Here is a 12,437-nt window from a genome sequence, read left to right as displayed (position 1 = left end):
GAGACAAACCTCTCCTGAACAACTACAGCAGGGGAGTCCTCATGTAGGCATGGTCAGGAGTAGACACTGAAGCCCCAAACACATGCAATGCAAAAATATACGTGTGCTCAGTACCAGTTAACGTAGGCATAGGCAAACCCGGCCCTCCAGATGTTTTGGTACTATAACTCCCATCATCCCTAACAGGACCAGTGGTTAGGGATGATGGGAGTTGTACTGTAGTCAGGGCAGTCTCGAGCAGGTCGGGCGCCCTGGCGCTGAGGGGTGGAGATCGCTCCAGCGCCCCTGCCCTCGCAGGGTGCAGCATGGCTTCCGCGCGGCTTTGCTGCGCAGCGCCCCGCCTACCAGCCCCGCACCACCGGGACTCTACCTAGAGCCGGCCCTGACTATAGTCCCAAAACATCTGAAGGGCTGAGTTTGTCTATGCCTCAGTTAACGGTTAAGAGTCTGAGAGGCAAAGCTGGCCATGCCACAAGGGACCTCTAGGTGGCAACCTATGGCAGTGCTTTGAAGAGGGAGCTACTTCACTCCTGCAGTGTATGTGTGTGGACTTTACCTCCAGACCAATATCTGAGTGTTCACAACCTAAGCTAAGGGTCAATGAAGGAAGGAGGGACCAGGAAACTAAGGGATGACCAGGTGGCAAGCTGATAGTCTTTCTAGCAGTGGATAGCTGCTAGGTAGCAGGCTGTGCAGGGAGGGTGAGGAGAAAAATAGCAACAAACTCTTAGTACCAAAGGGTAGAGTCTGATTCACTTAAAACTGGTTTTTCCTGGGCTGAAGTAAACCTGAGCCATCTTTCCACATGTCGATCAGCTGTTAACATAAATTGATATATGAGTTAGCCTTAAAACCAGAACTCTTGGGTTCCCTTTCCAGTTTTGGAAAGGAATTGGGGAGCGGAGATGAATCGAGCCTGCTAGCTTAGAGCGGGAGGCGGAAAGTATGAAGGCATTTTCAAATGAAGTCCACAGTGGTTCTTGCTTTGATTGGATTTGTAATGCAAATATCAAATGTACACTGGCCTGAGAAGAGAGGAAGGCCTCTCCTCTCCTTTCTCTTCCAGGTTTTAACAGTGATCAGAGTGAATGGTGTGGAAGAGGCTCAAAGGCGGTCTAAGTTTCATATATAAAAAGTACTCTCCAGGTCAGGTTGATAAGATTTTGTAGCCAGGTAAGCAAGAGAAAATGGCTTGGGTACTGCAGGAGGAAGCCCAAACCCAGTCCTGACACATCTGTACTGGGAGTTGCCCTGACTCCCACCCAACACATGCATACAGAAGATCTTACTTGTAAATAAGAAAGAGATATTTATTCAGGCAAGTAACAGTACAGGCTTGGCAGTTGATACAGTGCTCTGGAGTCATGATTTAGGAGTTCAGGAGCAGTGCAGGATGTTCAGAACTAACTGGAAGGGATGAAGATGTCCCAACAAATTTCCCTGCCCTGCTCACCAAGCTTTTAAAGACAAGGCAGTCATCTTATACGCCGGAATATACGGTACCCTGTACCCTGCTCTGTTTCTCCCTCCTCTTCTGTCAGAGCCTGCCAATCCAATCCAATCCCAATCCTGACAGCACTGTGGGGTTCATGACAGGAGTCTTCAGAGGCCAAAGGGTCAGGGTTCCATTGTCCCCACTCTCTCCTTTCAACTAACACTAAGCAGAATTCCTTGGCTGGAAACTCTGGCCCTTTGGGGGGATACACCTACCTCATAGGTACGTTTACCAGGAGAGGTCAGCCTGAAGCAGCAATCTCTTCGAGAATCCTTGCGCAAGTGGAAAGCCATCTGGGCATGGTAGTTCTCAATGAGAAACATGCCTTTTGGTTGCTTGCCTGCATAATACAGTAATGATGATTCAGCACAAGTACTAAGTAAACTTCAAGTTGCTAACTTGCTTAAAGATATCACTTTCACAATACAAGACCCAATCTGTGTCTTCCAGATTCTCTCTAAAGTGGGTGGGAAGAAAGAGCCATGTGGGCAGACAGAAGAGGGGTCCTGAACTGTTTCACTGTATTTTCCTTCTCAAAATTGCTTTTTTTAAAAAAGCGATTATTTTCTACAGTGGATAATACTTCTAGTCATTGAGCCTAATTGGAAGGAGGGAACATGTTCGCCTCGGTGCTGTGTTGGGGTTTAGCAGTAAACTCATTTCTGCACAGGGATCTGCCACCATTATGTCAAGTGTGGCAAGCCACTATCTATCGACCTCAGTCCTTCCACTTGTAATATAGTGATATTATTGGCCTAACTTACACAGTTGTTGCAAGGATGTATCTAATGAAAGACATGGAGTGCTTTGAACAGGCAAAATGTGGTATGCGAGTACTGCTATGTAAGTAATAAGTATGATGCTGATGTTGGTGACTGAAAATCCCCTTTACCATTGGCAAAATTTATAGACAAGATGGAACTCTGCCTAAGACCCAGTGTGTATGCTACAACTTGCAACTGCTACATGGAGGTTGCTTTAAATTGTATATGTATAGATAATACTGGAAAATATAATTACTTACTTAGCCCCAATGTCCATTATTCCTTGAATTGTGCTAGAAAAAATCCTGTTATTGAGTCCTCCTCCAGCCCTGAATACTCCTAATGCTGCCCCCTCTATCGTCTATTTCTTCCTGTATATTTTTTTTTACCTGCTCTGCATTCAATCTCCCTGGATGGGAGGCACAGTATAATCGTAGCCCATCTATCTAGGCATGCCAAATTTGGCTGGAAGTATTAGCTTCCTGTTTATATGCATCTGATGGAGCATAACTGAAAAATATTTATACATGCTGACACATAAGATTATATATGGTCACTTAGGGGAGGGTTAAAGCCCGCCTGACAACTAATGGGGGGGAAATGGGCAGTACTTTATTTACACAGGGCCTTGTGTCCGTATTTCTCCTTTCCCTCATTCTTTACTGACAAGGGTGTTGGAATACAACCAGACTCTGTTCTCCGTTCGTAAGGCTGCATCTAAATGGCAGATTCCCACACTGCCCGGTGGGCAATTCATCATCCAGTTGGAAGAGCCACTGTGATGTACTGCTTAGAAGGTTACATGTGGATGAGAGAGACCCAGGTTTAAATCCCTGATTGGTTGAAGCTCATTGGTAAGCAATTATCCTAGCCTAATCTACCTCACACTAAGAAAGAGCCAGTAGCCTATCTAGTCCACTATTCTGTGGCCAAGAAGATGCCAGGCAGGACTCATTGGCAGGGTTGCAACAATGTTGCCTGAGAGCTTCGTAGAGGAAGACTGAGGACAATATCTAAATTAAGTTTAGAAAGCAATACTGAGGAATAAAGGAGCTTCAGAGATGCACCAGAGTTCAGGCAACTTTCACCCACAGTCCCTCCATTCCTTCCTTCCTTCCTTCCTTCCTTCCTTCCTTCCTTCCTTCCTTCCTTCCTTCCTTCCTTCCTTCCTTCCTTCCTTCCTCCCTCCCTCCCAATGTATCTGGATAGTGCAGTGAAAATACTAAAGGGATATGGCCGTGTACATGTGTCAGGAGTACCACATACTTTTTTCATTTGCAAAGTAGTAGAAGGCCGTATTGTCAAGGACACACCATCGCTTCTGCCACTCAGAGCCAAATATTTTAGGGTCTGTAAAAGAAGAAAGATGAAGGTGCAAGGTCACAGGAGAAGAATAGGAAAACAAGCAGTGTCTCTTCATCCACAAAAGGTATCCCAAGATGTGCCTTCTACATCAATCAGAGGGCATTACTACTAATACTAATACTACTACTGGGCATTTTCTTTGTACCAGCAATGTGCCAACCACTGTACAGTGGTACCTCTGGTTACGTACTTAATTTGTTCCGGTGGTCCATTCTTAACCTGAAACCATTCTTAACCTGAGGTACCACTTTAGCTAATGGGGCCTCCTGCTGCCGCCATGCGATTTCTGTTCTCATTCTGAGGTAAAGTTCTTAACCCGAGCTACTACTTCTGGGTTAGCGGAGTCTGCAACCTGAAGTGTTTGTAACCCGAGGTGTTTGTAACCCGAGGTACCACTGTATAGACAACATAAGCGACACAACCACTTTGCCTATGTAAAATAAATTGGAAGCCCTCTGGACAAGAACTATGAGCAAATTCACATTAAAAAATTACCATCAACTTCAAAATGCACATGTCAACTGTGAAGAGCAAACAAGTATATACGCTGCTTTTGTTTTTAAAATGTTTGTAGGTGACCTCCAAGGAAGAATAAGGCACATTCTCTAGTGAGAGATATTCTAGGGGCAGAGCAGCATGGCTAATTCTGCCTCCTCTGTCTTTATCTGTTACAAAATCACTTTTATTGCCACCTCACATGTCCCCTCCATTTAGCAGGAGAAGGCAACACCTTCTCCAGACGGATGGCTTTCTTCATTAAGAACATTCCAGAAAAATCTCAAACTATTTCCTAATCATTGGCATCCATTAAGAGGCATCTCATTGAACCTTCTGGGCCAATAGTAGTAATCTGCTTAACAAAAGTATAATCAGATATAAGTTCCTAACACAGTATTTCAGAGGCAAGTAAGAGGCAAGTAATACATATATACATACATGCAGCTTCTGTAGTTGATACAACACATCTGCATTTTTCACTTGGACACTTTTCCTAACATCTAAATCGGTGCAAGAGAAGCTGCCCACAGTGTCTGCCCAGAGGGCTTTAAATTTTCAACAGATGGACAGCATAGGGATGGATTATGAATGGATAAATCAACACCAGGTGCTGTGAAGATTAGTTTGGCAGATTTTTACCTCTGGATCTCTTTTCCAAGTAACCTTGTTTTAGAATGCCTCCTTGCTCTTGAGTGGCCTTTTGAAAGTTGCTCTCGGCTTAAAAAAAAAACAAAAACAAAATCTCAATAAGCATGAAAAATAATGCTTGGGGAATCTTCCAAGACAACAAAATCAAGGAAATCAGTAGTATTTTAATCAAACTACACCCACAATTATCATCAATTTCCATTATATATGTGATGAAAAAGGCAGCCACTGCCAAACAGCTTTCATGTGGCTGGGCTCTGTATCATGTCAGTAAGGGAGGCATGGGCCAATCAAATTAATCATATTGGTTGGTACTATGCCAGTGCTACATCTCTGGCTGTATACGCACTCCTGTTTATTTTGCATCCAGCGCTGTCTCATGGCTGGTTTGGGAAGCAGTATGCACACATTAGCCCTAGTCTATATCTATCCTGTATATATTCTGTAATTCCTTTTGAAATATTGAGCTTTTCTCCAAACCAGCTTCAATTAAATTGAAGGAAAAAATGACCTAGCTGTGTTTTAAGCCGGTGATGTGCACACAACCTCCAGCTATGTGAGATACAAAATGTGGATTCTGGCATAGGGAGATGACCTACCACTTCCATTTGGTCTTGAACATTGTGTGTGTGTGTGTGTTTGTGTGTGTGTGTGTGTAAAATCCCAATCCAGGCTGAACTTGCTTGGAAAGCCTGTTTAGACAAGCTTATTCATTTATTGAAAAGCATTTGTATACCACTTAATACCTACTTTAAACATACCTAAGCGGTGTTAAACAATATATCATAAAAACATTAAACCTAAAACCAGTAAACAGAAATATAAAAACACATGAAGGTATATAAAAGCAAACCAGAAATAAACAGAGGATTCAAACCCATAAAAGGTGTTACTTTGGGATAGCTGTGCAATCCTATACATGTAGTCTCAGAAGTAAATCCCAGTAAATTTAGTGGAGCTCACTCTCAGGTATGCGGATATAAGATTGCAGACATAAACAACCAAATGAAGGCATTCATTGTGATGGGATAATATGTGTTGATATAACTTTGTCATTGCTTCAGTGTGCATCCAGTTCCAAATGCAATCCACATCTGAGGGGCTCCAGCTAAACCTGTACCCTTGGAGGTATCCAGCTGTAACTATGTACAGTCATACCTCGGTTTAAGTACGCTTCGGTTTGAGTACTTTCAGTTTAAGTACTCCGTGGACCTGTCTGGAATGGATTAATCCACTTTCCATTATTTTCAATGAGAAAGTTCGCTTCAGGTTAAGTACACTTCAGGTTAAGTACAGACTTCCGGAACCAATTGTGTACTTAAACAGAGGTACCACTGTATAAGTTGCTAGAGCTGCAACCTACATGGCAGTTGCACCCTTTGCTCTGGAGAATCTTTCTCATCCCATGTGTGTGCCTGCAATTTTTCAGTGGTTTAGGAAAATGTGCTCTGTAAATCTTCAGAGATGTTCTCTTTGTTGTTATTATTATACATTTTCCAAGATTTGGTAATAAAAATTGAATCTGAGTGAATCTTGGCTCTGGTAGCAGCCCATGTTGGGTTTTGGACGCATTATGAAGTGAAAACATTCTCACTTCACAATACAGCCCACTTCACACTGTGAATGCATTTAATACACATCTTGGCACATCAAGCTTGGACCTCTGAATCGATCTGCAGTCTGCCTCAGCCAGAGATTTACACCCTTTCTCAGACATTTACATAACCTTTTGCCTAGGCTGCTTATATTTCTTGTTAATTAGCTGAAAGCTGGAAATGTAGAGTCAATTAATTCTTCCAATTTCTCAGTGTCCAAACTAGGAAACCAGGGGGCCCAACCAAGAGAGCTGTGGTGACAGCAGCAAAGCTTATCCAAGGCATCTTGCTGCTGCAAGTGGCTTCATTGCATGATCTAAGAGAGGCACCCCTGGAAGTATCCACCACCATAATGTACATACCGGTAATACTGTCACCCAACTCTCAGATTGTGCACAGCAGCCACTTGGGATGCCAGTGCATTTGGACCATGTCTCATCAACAGGAAGGTGTTGCAGAAATGCAGCACAAATAGATAAGCCATGCCTAGTGCACGAGCTAGTGGTATACAAGGTTCCACAGTCTATGAACATATTGTCCAATTGACAGATGATCAACACCAACATACAGCAAGCTTTTATGCACCTAAGCACAGCAAAATTTCATGTGAAAACTATTGGAGCTTGTGCTTTTTAGAAGAGGGCAAAAGGCAATCTATGGGAGAAATGTGCAATTCAAAATTTATGTAGCAATGTGCAAATCAAACACATACATACGCCAGGATGTTCTGCTCTCTAGCACTCAGAAGGATGGCCAGTCTGTTTCTGAAAATATCAGCTTTTATTTTTTAATGTATACAATAATGTACTATGAGATGTTGTAGTGGAGATAATTAAGCTTCTAGAGGTGTTTGGCTCAGGTAGTTGCCTGGTCAATGGAACCATTTATTGGCTTAGCAGCTCTCATCATAATCCAAATTTCTGAGTGATGCATTTTGAAGCAAAAGTTGAGTTTGCATTCAGAACATGACTTTAAAAACTCAAAAACGGAACGCTTTAAACTTATTGACAACTCTTGATTGTTTTGATCTTGGAAGGCTTCAGATATAAAAACTCAATGTGCCTATTGTCAACTTACTGCCTGTTATCTAACAAATACCACTGCATGCCACTTATCAATTTCTGCTATCTAATATTGAGCGCCAATTACAATATAAATATAGATGAAAATATTTAGAGATTATATTTTAGGAATGTTCCTGCAATTAGAGAAAACCCAGTGAATATTTTCCATTAAATTCAGAAAGAGTGCAACCACAAAATACATTTAAAGCACTTTTAGCCACTGTAACAGTCCACAGAATTTCACATGTATGAATGGCAAAAATGATAACTTACACTTAAATGCAACATCTCTCCTTTTGAAGATATAGTAAATGTATGCATGTGAATGGTATAGGAGTGGTCAATGTTGTTGGATTATAACTCCCACCATCCCTGCCCATTAAACATGCTGGCTGGGGCTCTTGAGTCCCAGAACATTTAACATTGATGGCACTGACCTTTTATGAGAAACTTGGCCACATGGGAGGGGGTCAGTGTGGCAAACTACTCTTTCAAACTCTGACCAATCTAGCAGACAGAGTATTCTCCAAAAACTAAGAAGTTAGTCTGGCGATAGATGTTCTGCAGTGTAATTGGTGGTTTGTTTATGTTCTAATCTAGAGCAAGAAATAAAAGTGGAATCTAACTGCAGGGTAGGGGCTGAAACTTGTTTCTATCTAGGTGAGCATTCTTCATGCTTTTTGTGTGTGTGTTTTTAGCTATAGAAAGGTGTGTCATATACACAAGGCCCTCTCAGGGGGGCAGAGGTCCAGGACCCCACTCAGCAGCATGAGAAAGACACCCTTCTGAACACAGCAGGGCTGTCTTCTCACATTTTGAAGTAAGTAAACTAATACACATTACCATCTAAAGAGCAACCCCTCCATAAGACCATTAAGGCCAGAGTCTAAAATTACCTAACTGCACCACTGGGCGTTGTAAAAAAAGAAAAAGAAAAACACAAGTCCTTGCTTGCGGCTCACAATAAAAACAAGAGGGAGAGAAATAGAAAACATTTACATTACCTGGTATGGAGAGTGGACGAAGGCAAGAAGGAAGAGTATAATAAGCAAGAAGTAGGAAAGAATAAGGGGAAAAAATGGACATCAAGAGGGAAATGCAAGAGAAAAATGTTAAGTTTTTAATAAAGTCTTCAAGTGAAACAAAAGAGGCCACCTGAATATTGAGAGGGAGAGAGTACTATCCGTAAGGAGCCAAGAGAGAAGACATAGAGACAAGCTCAAGGGAATGGAGGTTTAATTAGAGTATTGGTATTTGATGAACTGAAAGATCAAAGAAGAGAACAGAAAGAAAGCAATCCAGATGAATAAAGAAAGTACAAGAACATGAGGGGATTTAAAAGTTTAAAAGAATAAATTTAAAATGTTATACAAAACAATAAAGGAAACCAGTGCAGCGGTAGAGCCATGGTTACAGAATGAAAAAAGAAAAACCAAATGAGCAAAAGATGAAAAAAGACCAAATGAAACAGAAAGACTGATAAATAAAATATGCAGAAGAGACACAAGAAAGAATGAGGGTTTCTGGGTGCCCCTTTGCTGCCCCATGCTCAATTTACTTATTCTTAAATATCACAAAAAGCTACACTATAAACATTACATACCGAAAACACTACAAGCACCCGGTGTTATGTCTTCACAAGGAAACAACCCTTGGGGGTTGGTTTTGGAATTTCTCACTATGCAGGGAAGTGGGATGCTAAAATAACTTCATGTCTAGCTATCCCCACATTTCACATTTGGCCATGTCTCTGTAATAGGGTTGCTTCTGTTGATTTCATGACGAATGAACACATGGTCAGCAGGAAAAGAAACCCTGGCCCTAGATGTGTTAATAAAGCAAACACATGATGCTTCCAAAATCTGGCCACAAGGATCAGCATCATCTACCCAAACTCCTGGGAGGTCAAGAATTCCACCCTCTGGAGCGTGCTGCCAGTCTGCTAGTGAGCGCACCAGACTCCCGTGGAAGCTTGGCACTGTTCCATGCAGTAGTTAATTTATATTGAATCTCTCCCCCACCCGCCTATCTAAAAGTGCTACTGATCATCTCCCCAGTGGCCATGTTCAGCAGCTTTTTAAGTATGAATCCCTTACCAGAAGGGGGTTCCTTCTTGTTTTGCTAAGCAGCTCTCTCTTAACATGCCAATTCATCTATGTTGTCAAATTTTCCCTCTCCTACTCCTCTCTTCCTTCACAGAACTATTTTCATTTTGGAGTTTTATGACTCTGAAAAACTCTGGGGGTGGACATAAATCCTTTCAAATGTGTCTCGAGGTGAGGTGAGACACAACTGCAGCAGCCAAACATAAGAGTTCATTTGTGCAGAATTTCACCCCACCCTGTCCCGTTCTAAGCTTTTTATTAGGGGAGAGAATAAGCTATTATTTTCTTCTTCCCTAAGTGAGAAATTCAGTGTTTAACCCTATCTTAAGGACCAAGGGTCCCCCCAGATGTGCAAGCAGCAGCCCACATTCAGGATTGGGTACCAAAGTACAAAGGAAAAGGCTGAAAAGTATCTCTTCTCCCAGAAAGCTAGGCATATTGTAGTCAATGTGTTTGGAAGACTCTCTTACAAGGGGTTGGAATGGCTAGACTGGCTAGTGAGCACTGCTATCTATTTAAGGTTGTTATTGTGGTTTTCTCTGCAGTGTTCAGTGTGGTTTTACCTGCTCCTTACTGAACAGGCTAAAAAAATCATATTGCCCATAAACATGCTCACTAGCATTCTCACCTCTTGGGATGTCAGCAAACAGAATGCTGACAATTGATGCATGTTCCCTAAGGAAAAGGAAATATCACCTTGGTTAGGAAAAAGCTCACATGAGGATATGGCATAGCAAGGGTTATGTTCTATTGGCAGGAAGGTAGGGAAAGAGGTAAGAGTGATAAGCAGGCACAGAAGCCGAATCCTAGGAAAGTCACTGGAAAAGCACACAGATTAGTAGCAGTGGGATTTAAAATCCAAGGATTTTAGCCAGATGAAGATGGCAGAGGCCTAAGCAGTGAGGCCTAAGCCCCACCATTGCTATTACTGCTTTTGATTCCAATGAAGCAAATGCCCCAAGCCAGTGGGATTGAGTGAAAAAAGTAAGTGCTTGGGTCTGGGAAATCCAGATTCAAATTCTATCTTTGCCATTGGGAAAAAATTGCAACAGCAACATTAGACAATGTGAATGCGGGTGCGTCCAATGGATAAACACAGCCTCTGCCTGGGCTACCTCATGTAGATATCCCTGAGGCTTACAACACTAAAGGTAAAGGGACCCCTGACCATTAGGTCCAGTCGTGACCGACTCTGGGGTTGCGCGCTCATCTCGCATTATTGGCCGAGGGAGGCGGCGTATAGCTTCCAGGTCATGTGGCCAGCATGACAAAGCCGCTTCTGGCAAACCAGAGCAGCACATGGAAACACCGTTTACCTTCCCGCTGTAGCGGTTCCTATTTATCTACTTGCATTTTGACATGTTTTCGAACTGCTAGGTTGGCAGGAGCTGGGACCGAGCAACGGGAGCTCACCCCGTCACAGGGATTCGAACCGCCGACCTTCTGATCAGCAAGCCCTAGGCTCAGTGGTTTAACCACAGCGCCACCTGGGTCCCAGCTTACAACCAATACATTATTAGGTGTGCTCAGTCCCCCGCCCCCAAGTAAGCTGTAGAGGATATGAACATGAAAGCTTGTGTTGCACTTGGTGGAGCGGGGCTGACTATCTAATCTTGTGTATTTCAATATTTTTAGGCTTAAATTTCCCATCAGTAAAACTAGAAACGACTGGGGCCTATATGATCATTGAGAGGACCATAGAGATTGTACTGAAATGCGTACTCAGTTTTCCTACTATCACCTGAGTCTAACTGCCACCCTCTTCTGGAGGAAGTGTGGGAAACAGAAATAGCACTGGGGCTAAAAGTGGACTCTTCCTCTTCCTGGCAACCAAGTCTTTGCAGAAAATTTCACAGTTGCCTCCAGTAATCAGCACAGTCAGAGTGGAGCCTGAATTGGTCACAACAGTCCACTGCACAAGCACTAAGACCCGCCACTCTCAAAATGAAGGAGACACCCTACCACCACCACTCCATTTCAAATTTAAGGCACAGCAGATTTTGATAGCTGTCTACAGTTCATCCCTTTTCAGACTATGCCTCTATCTCCTGCCTAAGGCAGCGTCTTTGGCCTGCCTCGCGGTAAGGCCAGCTTTGCATAAATGACAAATACTAAAGTGTGCCTCTTTATTGAAACCCATCCCCCGCTCCCCTTGTGTTAAAGCCCGCAAATCTAAATGTCATCTTGCAGCGCACATTTATAATTACCAACACAGGCCTGGTACACGGGGAGAAATCTGCCAGTATGAATATTAACATTAATGTGCCCAACGCCAGCTCGCCGATCCCGCTGGCAGGAGCATAAAAAATGCTTGAGTGAAACTTTTATTTAGACGTTAAAAGATTCCAAACCTCAGCGGGGGTGACAGAGGCAGCCCGTGTGAGTTCCCATCACCGCTCGCGCTTGAAATGAATTACACCGGGGGGAAGGCGGGGAGATGACAGTGAGCTGCCTCGCTTATTTAATCTCATTTGCTATCAGTACATTGCCAGCATGGGGCTTCCCCTCAACTCCATTCCTCAAGAAATAAGGCTGCAGGAAAACAGTGCAGACTCACTTGCTTCTTTTGCAGAAGCCAACAGGATCTAGTCGAACCAGAATCATGATAGCAACTGATCATGTAACATAATCTAAGGTTGTAGAAAAAGAAGAAAAATATATGGGCTAATTCTTGTCCTGGTTCCATAGCATGGTTTCAGGTAAGGGTACATGTTCCTTTGTTTCTGAGGAATGCATAGCTCACTAAAGTTACTGCAGGTCTGACAGACAAGTGCACTTGGATGTGCATTTCACCTCCACTTCATACCCCTACTCCTGCCAGCCCAGCTTGCACAAGACTTTGCACATGAAAATTCAGTCGGGCAGAATGTAACATAAGGAAAACTAACAAGGAGTCACACCTT

At 43.0% G+C, this 12,437-nt stretch overlaps 1 protein-coding gene across 1 annotated transcript in view; it reads right to left on the bottom strand.

Annotated features, from left to right (window-relative positions):
- SKAP1 (src kinase associated phosphoprotein 1) overlaps positions 1 to 12,437 on the bottom strand; it is a 293,527-nt gene that overhangs the window by 70,142 nt on the left and 210,948 nt on the right. Inside the window, exons 4-6 of the mRNA XM_035134221.2 lie at positions 4,762 to 4,839; positions 3,526 to 3,609; positions 1,711 to 1,835 (exon numbers count right to left, since the gene is read on the bottom strand). Coding sequence (XP_034990112.1) covers positions 1,711 to 1,835; positions 3,526 to 3,609; positions 4,762 to 4,839 — 287 coding nt within the window. The remainder of the gene's footprint in view (positions 1 to 1,710; positions 1,836 to 3,525; positions 3,610 to 4,761; positions 4,840 to 12,437) is intronic.

This window comes from Zootoca vivipara, chromosome 13 (assembly GCF_963506605.1).
Source record: "Zootoca vivipara chromosome 13, rZooViv1.1, whole genome shotgun sequence".
NCBI lineage: Eukaryota > Metazoa > Chordata > Lepidosauria > Squamata > Lacertidae > Zootoca > Zootoca vivipara.
This window is presented reverse-complemented; position numbering and strand designations above follow the sequence as displayed.